General features: G+C 38.6%; 1 protein-coding gene across 2 annotated transcripts in view; it reads left to right on the top strand.

Moving 5' to 3' along the window:
• LOC138755588 (neural-cadherin) overlaps nt 1–12,191 on the top strand; it is a 283,392-nt gene that overhangs the window by 129,605 nt on the left and 141,596 nt on the right. The window contains exons 3-4 of one of the 2 annotated variants that reach the window (XM_069921840.1): nt 671–896; nt 4,857–5,061. In XM_069921840.1, the coding sequence (XP_069777941.1) occupies nt 671–896; nt 4,857–5,061 (431 nt within the window). Of the gene's footprint in view, nt 1–670; nt 897–4,856; nt 5,062–10,566; nt 10,714–12,191 lie in introns of those variants that run through there. The other variant, XM_069921841.1, reaches the window with a different exon arrangement.

The following is a 12,191-nucleotide window of genomic DNA, read 5'->3' as shown; positions in this document are numbered from 1 at the left end:
CTGAGACATCTTTGTGATGGAATAATGTGGATATTCCAGGCTAGTGACAGCAAGTGACTTGACTCATTGTCAATATAATGTAAGTGAACTGATTAATTGTTTTGAGTGGGTTATGGACAAAATGATAGAGCATATTAATATTTTAAGTCACAAACAAATATGCATTCAACAATTGTATGAATTTTCAATAAACTACTGTTAATGAATGCAAAATCCTCCCTCCATCAATAATATTGTTTGAAATATGTTAATACAGTAAAATTCCAGGTATCCGGCACCTATAGGGATTGGTAGATGCAGCATAAGTGAGTTTCCTGGTTGCATGAGAATGTGCGTTGCATGAATGGAGAACTAACGGCGAGGCACACCTATTTTAAATTTTTGTATTTTTTACCCATTTATTTTGTGTTTACTTTTGCAACTTGAGACTGCCAGTTGCTTGAATTCTGGATAACAGGGATTTTACTGTATTTCTTTAATTGATGATATTGATTGTACTAATAGCCCAAATTTGCTTTTGCAATGTACTTTGATTATGTTGAAACTGATCTCATGGTTTTCCTCAAAAAGCACAATGACTAAGTGCAGCACAAATGCTGTAGGAGCTAGAGGCTTAGATTTGCTTTGCTTTCTCTTCATGTGGCTAATGTTGCATGACTGATGCCTGCAGGCGGAGAGGAGAGGTTTGAAGTTGACAGAAGTTCAGGCGTCATCAAAACCACTGGATTAACTCTGCTCCGAAACAAGGAATACGTGTTGACTGCACTGGCTGTCGATAAGTGGGGCAACAGCGGTCCTCCTGCCTCAATTTTCATTCTGGTCGGCCCCAGGCCCCCACAGTTCACTAACGTGTCCTACAATGTGCTTGTTTCTGAAAATACCCCAGCAGGACAACCGTAAGTAGTAAATGACAGACCTTAATACATAGTACAGTACAAGGCATTGGCTGAAACGTTGCCCATTTAAATACCTGCCATTCTTCGACATGTTCTCGGTTGCATCCATAAATGTCAAATGAAATTTTGCACCTGAAGAAAAATATTCTAGGAAAATATAGTAATAAATACTGGCAAAAGGAACTTTAACCAATTCTGTGTCTTATTAATTTGGTATTTTAAACCATTCTTAATCCCTCATTCAAACTTTTCCTTCAATGTGGCCAAATACAGCATCACTCTATCATTACCGTTTTCTTAAAGTTATTCTATATGCCCTCAAAATGGAGAAGTCTGTGATGCAATTATATTGCAATATTTATTGGAAATAAAAGCTTTAATTTCTTCACCGCCTTCCCTCACACCAGCTTATGTAAAAGAAAAGCTTTGTAACTAATTGATGAACTATTTATTATGAAGTATAGTGGACTTAGTTCGATTAGTCAGTTTTATAAACTCATTTACACCTTAGATATGTGGGGGAGAATAAAATTTGATAGAAAAAAATTTGTATTTATGTTCTGTATAATGGTTCTTGAGGAAGAATCACATATTAGTAATATTAAATGACCACCGGCTGATTCCAAATGACAGAATGGAAGAAAAATAAAACAATTTAATTAAATTGTACCTTCATATCACCTCTTTTTATATATAAAATTAACCTTATGAAATATGAGGAAACTTGTACTTAAAAATTTGGAATGTTTCTATTTGCTTGCATATTGTGTGATAAGCACATGTTACGAGCCCAGAGGACCCTAAAACCCAGCAGCAATAGAAATTCACCAAGACAAATGGTTACTTAAACAAAAGTTGCTTTTAATTTTCTTTAAACATAAAAACAGGATCAAACTTTAACTTATTACTATTAACTTAACCTAACATTAACCCCTTTCTAATTCTAAGCGCACATGTATGTGATATGTATATGTTCAGGAAAGTTCTTTGCTTTAATAGTCCAATCATTCACTTCTCACTTCTCTAAGTTCACCAGTGTCAGGAACTTATACTATGCACAGAATTTAACATTTATGAATTTTCACCAGGCTCTAATGCTTAAAGATAAAGGGTTACTGCTCAGGAAGGTTCTTGTTGGTTTCAGAGAGATATTTGTTGCTTGTTGGACACACACAAACTGATTCCCTCCGATCAGCCACTTCAGTATCTTACCGAAGAAATTTGCTCCATCAGGGTTTCCAAATGAAAACTTCTTCTTCCAAGTCACCATAGAGTTCCTCTTGTTTCCCTTATTTCAGGTCAAACACTCTAGCCAGCCATTTCCTCTTGAAAGGACTACAAGGGTTTTCAACAGGCTGAACTCAGAACTCACGACCCGTCTTTAGAAATTATTTCCAAAACAGTTCCATCGTTTTTGCAAAAATCACTGGTGCCTGAATATCTGGCTTCAGCCAAAGCTCTTGCATTTTAAATCAGATGTGTTTTGTTACTCTATTTGTGAAGTGACCTGCACTGAACCCCCACAATCTATCTCTTTTAAAGACATATTTATATATAATATAAAATATAATATAACCCATAACAGCACACTTATGTAAATATTTTCAATTTATTTTGTCCTTGAGTTTCTCATCAAAATTAAATACAGACTTCTGATGGAAACTGAAAGCTAACTCATTTTGTTTTCCAATATTATACCTTTAATTCCAGTGCTGCATTTCACTAATTTTCAGTGCTTTCAGAATGTATGTTGATGTAATTGCAATATCTATACTCTACTGTGGAACTTGAGTTTCAATCTTGGATGCTGCTTTTTGAAATCTTAATTTGATTAATTGTAGATTGATACAAACTGGACTTGAAAGGTCACAGCTTTTGACTGACTCTGAGATCTCGAAGCAGAACCCAACTCTAGAACATAGAACACTACAGCACAAGCAGGCCCTTCAACCCTCAATGTTGTGTCAACCTGTATATTCCCACCAAAAATAAACTAAGCTCTTCTTACCTCTTATCCCTCTAGTTTTCTTTCATCCATGTGCCTGTCTAAGAGTCTCTTAAATGCCCCTAATGTTTCAGCCCCTACCACCACAGAACTATGGAACACTACAGCACAGATACAGGGCCTTTGGCCCATGTAGTTCACGTTGAACTATTTTTCAACCTAGTTCATTGACCTGCACCCGGACCATAGCTCTCCATACCCCTCCCTTCCATGTACAAATCCTAATATTTCTTAAATGTTTTAATCAAAACCAAATCCACCACTTCCGCTGGTAGCTCATTTCACACCAAAATCCATGTCCTCTAGTTTTTTTTTGTCTCACCAATCTCAGTGGAAAAAGCCTGTTTACATTTACCCTATCAATATCCCTCATAACTTGAATACCTCTATCAAATCTCCCCTCATTCTCCAACACTTCGGGGAATAAAGTCTGAACCTATTCAACCTTTCTTTATAACTCAGCTCCTTAAGTCTTGGCAATATCTTTAAGATGTAAATGTTCTCTGCACTTTTTTGATCTTGTTTATATCTTTCTTCTAGTTAAGTGACAAGAACTGCACACAATACTCCAAATTTGGCCTCACTAATGTCTTGTGCAACTTCAACACAACATCCAAACTCCTTTTCCCATTTAAAAAATATATACCTATATGTCTTACTCTGTGTGTTGTTTTTAAGTCCTTTGTTTGCTGATTAGATACAAGTGGAGTTACAATGTTAAACACCTGACTTTTGCAGGTAGAAATAGGAATGTAATTTAGAGATGGGTACAAACTAGTACAGTCTCAGCACCATAAAAAGGGGTCCATCTGGCGTAGGTTTTGTGGTTGCAATGCTGATGAGACTGTCAGTGTTTATTATCATAACATTATGGCAGATGATGCTTGTGCTCATACGCCATCATGTTGAAGAATTAGGAATAACATTACCACACCTGAAGTTGTCAACCAGAAAAGAATAGAAGCATTTATTGGCATGCTGTCAGGCTTGATATAGACACACAACATGTGACCTGGCATCATGACTTCTGAAGTACAAATGACCTCATGACGTAATTGCGTTGAGTAGGCCAGGGCTTCTCAGTAGATCTGCGGGTTCTGCTGAATCATTATGCCTCGTGGCTGCAATGGCTAATTGCCAGTCGATAGAAGACTCTTGTGTCCAGCCATCACAAGACAGGAGCTGTTAGCACTGGTTCTGCCCACTCCCTCCAAACGTACCACTACAACACCATAAAACTGTAACCAACTTCTGAAGTGTGCACGTGTGCAGTTCAATGAAGAAATCCCCATATTGTTGTCAATGATGCCCTGTTTCTCATTAGGAGTGCCTTGTTTTGACACTTTTCCAGCATGACACTATTAGTCATTTCTATGGATCATAATTCCCACAGTCAAATATTTCAAAATAAAATGGAATTCAAAATAGATATTTTTTAAATTGTTCATGTTCATACAGGTTCAAAGGCTCTTTAATAAAATAAACAATTCAGAATTGTCATTTGTTCTTTTTAAAACAATTAAACAATGAGTTGAGATTTGCACTTTTTACTTGCCTTGTTATTTCAAGACTACACCACTTCATTGGCTTCTCACCACTTTTATTGACATCACTGTTGCTAGAGACCTGGGATACCATAGAACTGATCTTTATCAGAGGTTACGCGACATGGATGAAATTTAAAAATAGCACATATCTAAGTCTTTAGAGAATAATAAAATATCTAAACCTGTCATGTTTCTTAATGGACTGAAAGTGAACATGGACTGTCCACATTAATATTTCATAACTTGTCATGGTAAACCGAGAAACTAAAATACAGATTTTAAGATTGAAAGGAATGAGAAATTTTAGAATTTGCAAGGTGCTCATAAATTTTGCATTTGTATTTGATGGTGTCCGTTATACCCATGCAGTCTTACTTTTCATTGAAAGATTGTGCTTTCTTTTGGTAGAATTATAGTTGTGGAAGCCATTTCATTCCAAAGAAGGTCTCTATCCTATTCCCTGCTGATAAATCCAAGCAATCTCTTCAGTATTAATCAGGAAAATGGGCAACTGAGTCTGATACACAGCATTGATTATGAAAGTGAACATCACCTCTATCATCTCCTGGTGCGTGCATTGGAAGCTGGTACTGGTCTCACCAGTGTCACTGAGGTATGAGACATCAATAATTTTCCTTGATTTGTCTTCTGCTTTCTCATCTTTTTAGTACGACCCATAATAATAAAAGAAATCAGAAAAAATATCAAAATGCAGATTGTGCATTTTTATTAATAAGCTTTGTTCAGAGAGTTGGTTTCTTTGTATGTTGACCAATGGAATTATTAATATTTACATTCTGTCACTGAAATCTTACATTTAAATTTAAAATTATATAATTGCACTAATGCAATTTAATGAATATCTAGAACGTCGAACGTTACAGTACAGTACAGGTCATTCAGCCTACAATGTTTAAACCTAATCCACCGCAATCTAATACTTTTCCATCTCATACCTATAACCCTCTATTTTTCTTACACCCATATAACTATCTTAGAATCTTTTAATTGTACTAGTCTGAACCGCCATTACTGGCAATGCATTCCAGGCACTCACCACTCTCTATGCAAAAAAAAACTTGCCTCTGACATCTCCATGAATCTTTCCTCCACTCACATTAAATGGTACAGATAGCACAATGCTATTACAGCACCCATGGCCCCAGGTTCAATGTGATGCTGTCTGTAAGGAGTTTGAACATTCTCCCCGTTTATTTGAATTAGTGCAGCTTCAACAGCACGCATGATGCATGACACCATACTCAACTTAGTGCTTGATTGGCACCCCATTCACAACTATTCACTCACTCCACCAGAGTGGCAGCAGTTTGTACCATTGACAGGATCCACTCTGCAAGATCCCTTGAAAAGCACCTTCCAAACCCACAACCTCTAACAGCTAGAAGGATAAGGACTGCAAAAGGATGGAAACACCACCACTCAGAATTTGCCCTCCAAGCCACACATTGTTCTCACCTGGTGTAGCGTGAATACTCCCTCATGACTGGAGGGAGAGCAGACTTTTATTAGCTTATAATTGAGGGCAGGGTCTTATAGTGGTCTTCAGAAGGGCTCAGGGTTTAGGAAGGAACCAGGGTTAATATAGGGGTAGAAGGGAGTGGAGCTGGAAATGCATCGCCATTCCTCATTGTCACTAGGTCAACATCATGAAACCATTCTCAAAGGCATTGTGGGTATGTCCACTCCTCAAAGAATGTAATGGTTTAAGAAAGCAGTTCACCACCACCTTCTCAAGAGCAATTAGAGATAGACAATTAAATGCTTGTTCAGCCTACAACACCAACATCCCTTGAATTAATTTTAAAATATCTGACTATCAGATCAGAAGCATGTCAAAAAAGATTTAAATCATTTAAAGATTATTTTAAAATAAATTTGTTTAAACAGACTCACTAAGCTGCCAGAAATTAATTAAAACCAGAAATATAATAGGTAATTAAAATAAAATGTTAACTTTTAATCAAGGTCAGTGGCCCATTTAGCCAACTGTTGTGTGAAGCTGAAGGATGAATGTGAATTATGTCTGGACACTCATCTCAGGGTACCTTTGTTTCACCCCTGGACTCAAAGTCTTTGCCACATGATCTCATGTTCCTGATTTTGCATATCATGCACATGTGCATTGTCAGAGATGAGCTGGCACATTTTGCAATTAGCCCATGCTTTCTCATGGTACTAAAAATGAGAACATTCTGACTCAATATGAGAAGTGTTGAAGTGATGAATCTAGCTGTGGCAACAAGAGTCAATGAGAATAGATCTTTTAATTCAGTAAGACCAAAACCTGTGAATAGTTCAGTGCAAATTTCAAAGCCTTTCTTTCACTTTGTTTTAAGCATAAAGTTTGCAGGAAAGCAGTAATCTGTGCTTCCATCTGAAAAGCTAGGAGGTGGTATAAAGTGAGATTATTTGCAATCCATTGTGAGAAAGTGACAGCCAAATGCAAGCTGTTTTTGCAGAGGGGTGATGCAAGTTGTGTAAGCAGCAAAATATTGGAGATCTGAGAAGACTTTATTCGAGGAAACACCCCAGAGCTGCCCTAAACCTACTCTCAAGCTGCTGTGATGCTGATTAATAGATTTGCTCTCTTCCAATGTTGACACCATCTGTGGAATCCACACATGAAAGTGCCAGAAACCGTGCAGTGTAATACTCCAGCTTGGACTGGATTGCTGAGTCCTTTTGAGCTGATTTTAATGAAATTATTTGTCATGCAGGCTGAAGCATCTTTTTTAAAAAATTTTTTTGGATTGATTTTGATTCAGGCTCTTTTCTCTGTGAGAGATTTAATTTAGTAGATAAGAAAGAGCAAAATGAATTCTGAACATGGTCATATTTTATTTGATCATGTGAACCTTTCAATTTTTTTCAATTCTGCTCAGTGTTTCCCTAAACATTGAAGGTGACTTCTTTGAACTATACACGGGTATAATCTCACAGATGTTACAAGAACATAGAAGAGTACATTTTTAATGTTTCATTAGTCTTTTATGCTTCAAGGAAACAGACAATGGATGAATGTGTTTCAGAGGTGATTGGTCATTTGGCTAAATGTTTTACCCTTCTTCTCTCCCACCCATACCAATATATTGTAAAGAGCATCTGTAACCAAGACAATGTAACAAGATTATAAATTAACAGTTAACTTGAATGGCCAAAAGACATTCTGGAATGAGGCATGCTCTAAAAAAATGAATTGAACAAGATATTTGAAACATTAAATAGAAATTGGCTTGTTTCTTAATTATTAGCAATATACATTCGTAAAAGTCATACCGTACAAGAGTGTGAGGACTATTTCATTTTCAATCAGGATATGTGAATGTTGCTCAAAAGTGAATTTTGTGAATTGATCTCTGATCAATTTTGAATCCCTGGGGGAAGTTTTTCAGAGCAGATGCTGCACCAATCCCATAGCAAATATGAGCTTATCTATTTATGTATAACAGGAGCTTTCATCATGCTTCTGGAGAGGAGGAGTAGCACTGAAAAAAGTTCCTTGCTGGGGCATGGCAGAGTTTAAAAATTTGCAATGTAGTATTGATTTGAGATCTGTCCTTGAGCAGTTTGAATGAGCATTTTGGCAAAGCAGATGGCAGGAGAATTTCATGCCTGCATTCTAATGTTATTTTAAAAAATCTTTAATGGCATGATCTCTTTCTCTTCCAAATCTGACATGCTGTTTCATAGGATAATTCTTCACCAACTCAGGCAATGTGTTTTTCTTCATGGTCCATGGGTGAGAGTAGATCAATACATCAATAGAGAAGAATAGGCAATATTGACCTCATCAGAGGCAGGCATATAAGATTCTTGGATCTGATACTTGTGTAACTTTAATAGTACCAAAACAAGTAAAAGCACTTGGCTCATTAACAATTATCAAATGATTCAACTATTCTAAAGTCCATCCATATGTTCTTATAGCAATTAGGAGATAAGTTTAATTGTCTTTTCCCTAACTCGAAGGCAGTAGTAGCACTGCTTCCATCCTGGTGGAGACTGTAGAACTTATTATATTGAGCCTGAGGCATTCAATGTTTAATGCAACACCGAGTGCATTCATCCACTGACCAATCATCATGAGGTTTCATAGAGTAAACTTCAAAATCATTCAAAACTCACCGTTGTGAGTAAAGTTGTCTCTCTCACCTGAAGTACCCAGATAAGATAGGGAGGCTGCCAAATTTATCAGCAATACAACCACCACCACTGTTGAATTCTTTCTTTCACTGGCTGTCAGCTACTGTACATTATTCACAAGTGTCTAATTGCTAGATGGATAGACCAGCTGGATTCTTGCGAACAGTCTCTATCAATTGGGAGCCTGCACTTGAGGTCATTATGACCCACAGTCATGGAATAAGACTGGAGAGGGAAATTGGGGGAAATTGAGGGAAATCAGGAAAGAAAGAGAGAGAGATACGGAAGTATTCTGAGGGCTATAGAACATAGAACAGTTCAGCAGAGGAACAGGGTCTTTGGCTCACAATGTCTGCAGCAAACACAATGTCAAAATTAAACTAAATCTCTTGTGCACATTATCCCTATCCCTCCACTCCCTATGTATTTATATGTCTATCTAAAAGTCTCTTAATTGCTGCTATCATATCTGCTTCCACCATCACCCCAGGCAGCCTATTCCAGGCACTTACAGAGTTCGATTTAACCATGTTAATGAAATTTTGCACCCATCAAAGAGAAAAACTCCTTGTGAGTTCCTTCTTGCACTGCAGGAGTGTCAGTGCCACACTACACTGCCATCCAGGTGGCTATGCTGGGAATGATATGGTCATTCATCCACTTCAGTAATAGTTCTGCCTACGATATCTGGGAAAGAGGAGCAAAGGTGTTTGTTGAGCTGCATCCCAAGCAAATGAATATCACAGGATCCCGTGCTGAATGAGCATTGCCCAGGCGCATAGGCTGAGCTCTGTAAGAGTGGGATGGTCAATGAGAGGAAGAGCATTTAAAAAGCACCACAATAGGTAGGTGTTTGTTTAAATTTCTCCATTGCCTAATTAGCGATAGCTATTAAAAGGAAGGGAAGCACAAGTGGAGCAGCAAATGTAGAATAGTCCACTGTAGGAGTGGGAATTTGAGACTTTGGCTCAAGAAATCCAGTGTAGGAGTGGGAATCTGTGCCAATGCACAGGACAGGAAAAAAAAATCCAGGGAGTTTTTAACTCAGCCAGTGACATCAAGGGCACAATTTATCACTCCATTGAGGACATCTACAACAGGCGGTGTCTTAAGGAAGCGGCCTCCCTTCACAAAGACCCTCACTACTCTGGCCACAACCTCTGATGGCAACATGCTGCTGCCATCAGGACAAAGGTACAGGAGCCTGAAAACAGTCACCTAATGACATAAGGACAGCTTCTTCCCCTCCACCATCAGATTTCTAAATGGAAAACGAACCACAGACACTACCTCACTTTCTCTTTTTTCTACATTATTTACACTGCAATGCTGCCGCAAAACAACAAATTTTGTTACATGCTCATGACGATAAATTCTGATTCTGATTTGGAATATGAAGCTTTGGTTTGAGAGGCCCAGTGTAGGAGTAGGAACCTTGAGGCTTCAGCAAGCAAAGGCTGAGGTAGTGGTCCAGGAGCTGAGGTAAGGAAAGGACAGGTTTTTCTCACTTTTTTCCTCTTTTCAAAGATGGAGGAATGACAGCCAAGGCAGGGGATTGCTCCTCTTGCAGAATGTGGATAGTCAGAGAAGCCAAAAGTATCCCTGATGACCTCATCTGTGAGAAGTACATCCAGCTGCAGCTCCTTTAAAACTGATAGGGAATTGGAGCTGGAGTTTGATGAACTCCGGATCATTCGGGAGGCTGAAGGGGTGATAGACAGGAGTTACAGGGATGCAATCACAGCTAGGAGGAAGGTATCTGGTCGACATTTAGGAGAGGAAAAGAAGGCAGGCAATCACCTCAAGGTACCCCTGTGGCTTCCCCTCAGCAACAAATATACCCCTCTGGGTAAGGCTGCACCTTGACCAATAGCACGATGGTCGGCTCTGAGTCACAGAAGGAAAGGGTGAAGTCAGATCAAGTGATGGTCACAGAGGACTCATTAGTCAAGGGAACAACAAGGAGAAAAAGAGACCGTAAAAAAGACTCGATGATAGTGTGTTGCCTGCTGGGTGTTCGGGTCCAGAATGTCTCTGCCAGAGATCATGGTACATATTAGTACCACTAACATAGGCAGAAGTGGAGTCGAAGTCCTTCAAAGTAAGTTTAGGGAGTTAGAAAAGAGTCTGAAGAGCAGGACCTCCAATTCTTCTTCTCTGGATTACTCCCGGTGCCATGAGCTTGGGAAGGTCAGAACAAGAAGACAGTGTAGACAAATGAGTGGCTTGATAGATGGCAGAGAGAACAGGGTTTCAAGTTCTTGGATCATTGGAACCTTCTTTGGGGAAAGGGAGTGAGCTGTACAAATGGGACAGATTTCACCTGAACTGAAGGGAAACCAAAATCCTGGCAGGAGGTTTTCTAATTTTGATGGAGATGTTTAAACTAGATTGACAGTGGGGTGGGAACCAAAGTGAAGAGACAGAGGAAAAGGAGATTGGCACCCAAGTAAAGACAGATGGTCGGGAGTTTGTGTGGAAGAATATGCAGATAGGCCAAAATTGCAGCCAAGGGGATGAGTTGCAACACAACAGAGACACAGTCAAAAAAAGTAACAACTATAGGGCTAAAGATTTTGTATTTAGATGAACACAGCATAAAGATGCAGGATAAGTACAACGAAAAAAAGAGGAAATTTTTCAAATGGAAAAATGTCACAACTGTGGCTGACAAGGGAAGTCAAAGCTAATGTAAAAGCAAAAAGGGCATACAAGGGAGCAAAAATTAGTGGGTAGATAGTGGATTGGGAGGTTTTTCAAAGCTTGCAGAAGGATACTAAAAAGTCATAAAGATGAAAAAGATGAAGTATGAATGTAGGCTAGAGACTAATATTAAAGAGGATACAAAAATCTTCTTCAAGTATATAAAGAGTAAAAAAGAGGTGAGAGTAGATAGAGAATGACTAGAATGAACTGTCATTTAAGAGGAGGCTAGATGAATACATAGATGATAGGGGGTTGGAGGGTTATGGGCATGGGAGTGGGTAGGAGGAACTAGTGGAGTTTCACATAAATCGGTGCGGATAGAAGGGCTGATATGGCCTGTTTCTGTACTATAAATTGTTATATGGTTAAAATGAAGCTGGAGAAATAATAATGGGAGACAAGGAGATAGCAGAGGAACTAAATGTATATTTTGCACCAGTCTTGCCCATGGAAAACAATAGCAGTTTTCCAGGTGTTGAAGGGTATCAGGGAAGGAAGTGAGTGCAGTTACTATTTCAAGGGAGAAAGTGCTTAGAAAGCTGAGGATGGATAAGTTCCCTGGACCTGATAGATTATACCCTTGGGGTCTGAAAGAAGTAGCACTAGAGGTTGTGGAAACATTGATAATGATCATTCAGGAATCAGTAGATCCTAGTATGGTCCTGGAGGATTGGAAAATTGCAAATATCACCCCACTATTCAAGAAGGGAAGGAGGGAGGCAGCAGAAAAGAAATGATAAACCAGTTAGTCAGAATACAGGGATCACATTCTGAGTAGCTAACAGTTTGCTCGTGGTGTTCCACAAGGGTCAGTGATGGGGCCACTTCTTTTTTATGATGTACCTGTATAGTAATGCTATAGATTATGGAATG

This window comes from Narcine bancroftii, chromosome 2 (assembly GCF_036971445.1).
Source record: "Narcine bancroftii isolate sNarBan1 chromosome 2, sNarBan1.hap1, whole genome shotgun sequence".
NCBI classification, from domain to species: domain Eukaryota; kingdom Metazoa; phylum Chordata; class Chondrichthyes; order Torpediniformes; family Narcinidae; genus Narcine; species Narcine bancroftii.
The sequence above is the reverse complement of the archived record's forward strand: the minus strand, read 5'-3'. Positions and strand labels throughout refer to the sequence as shown.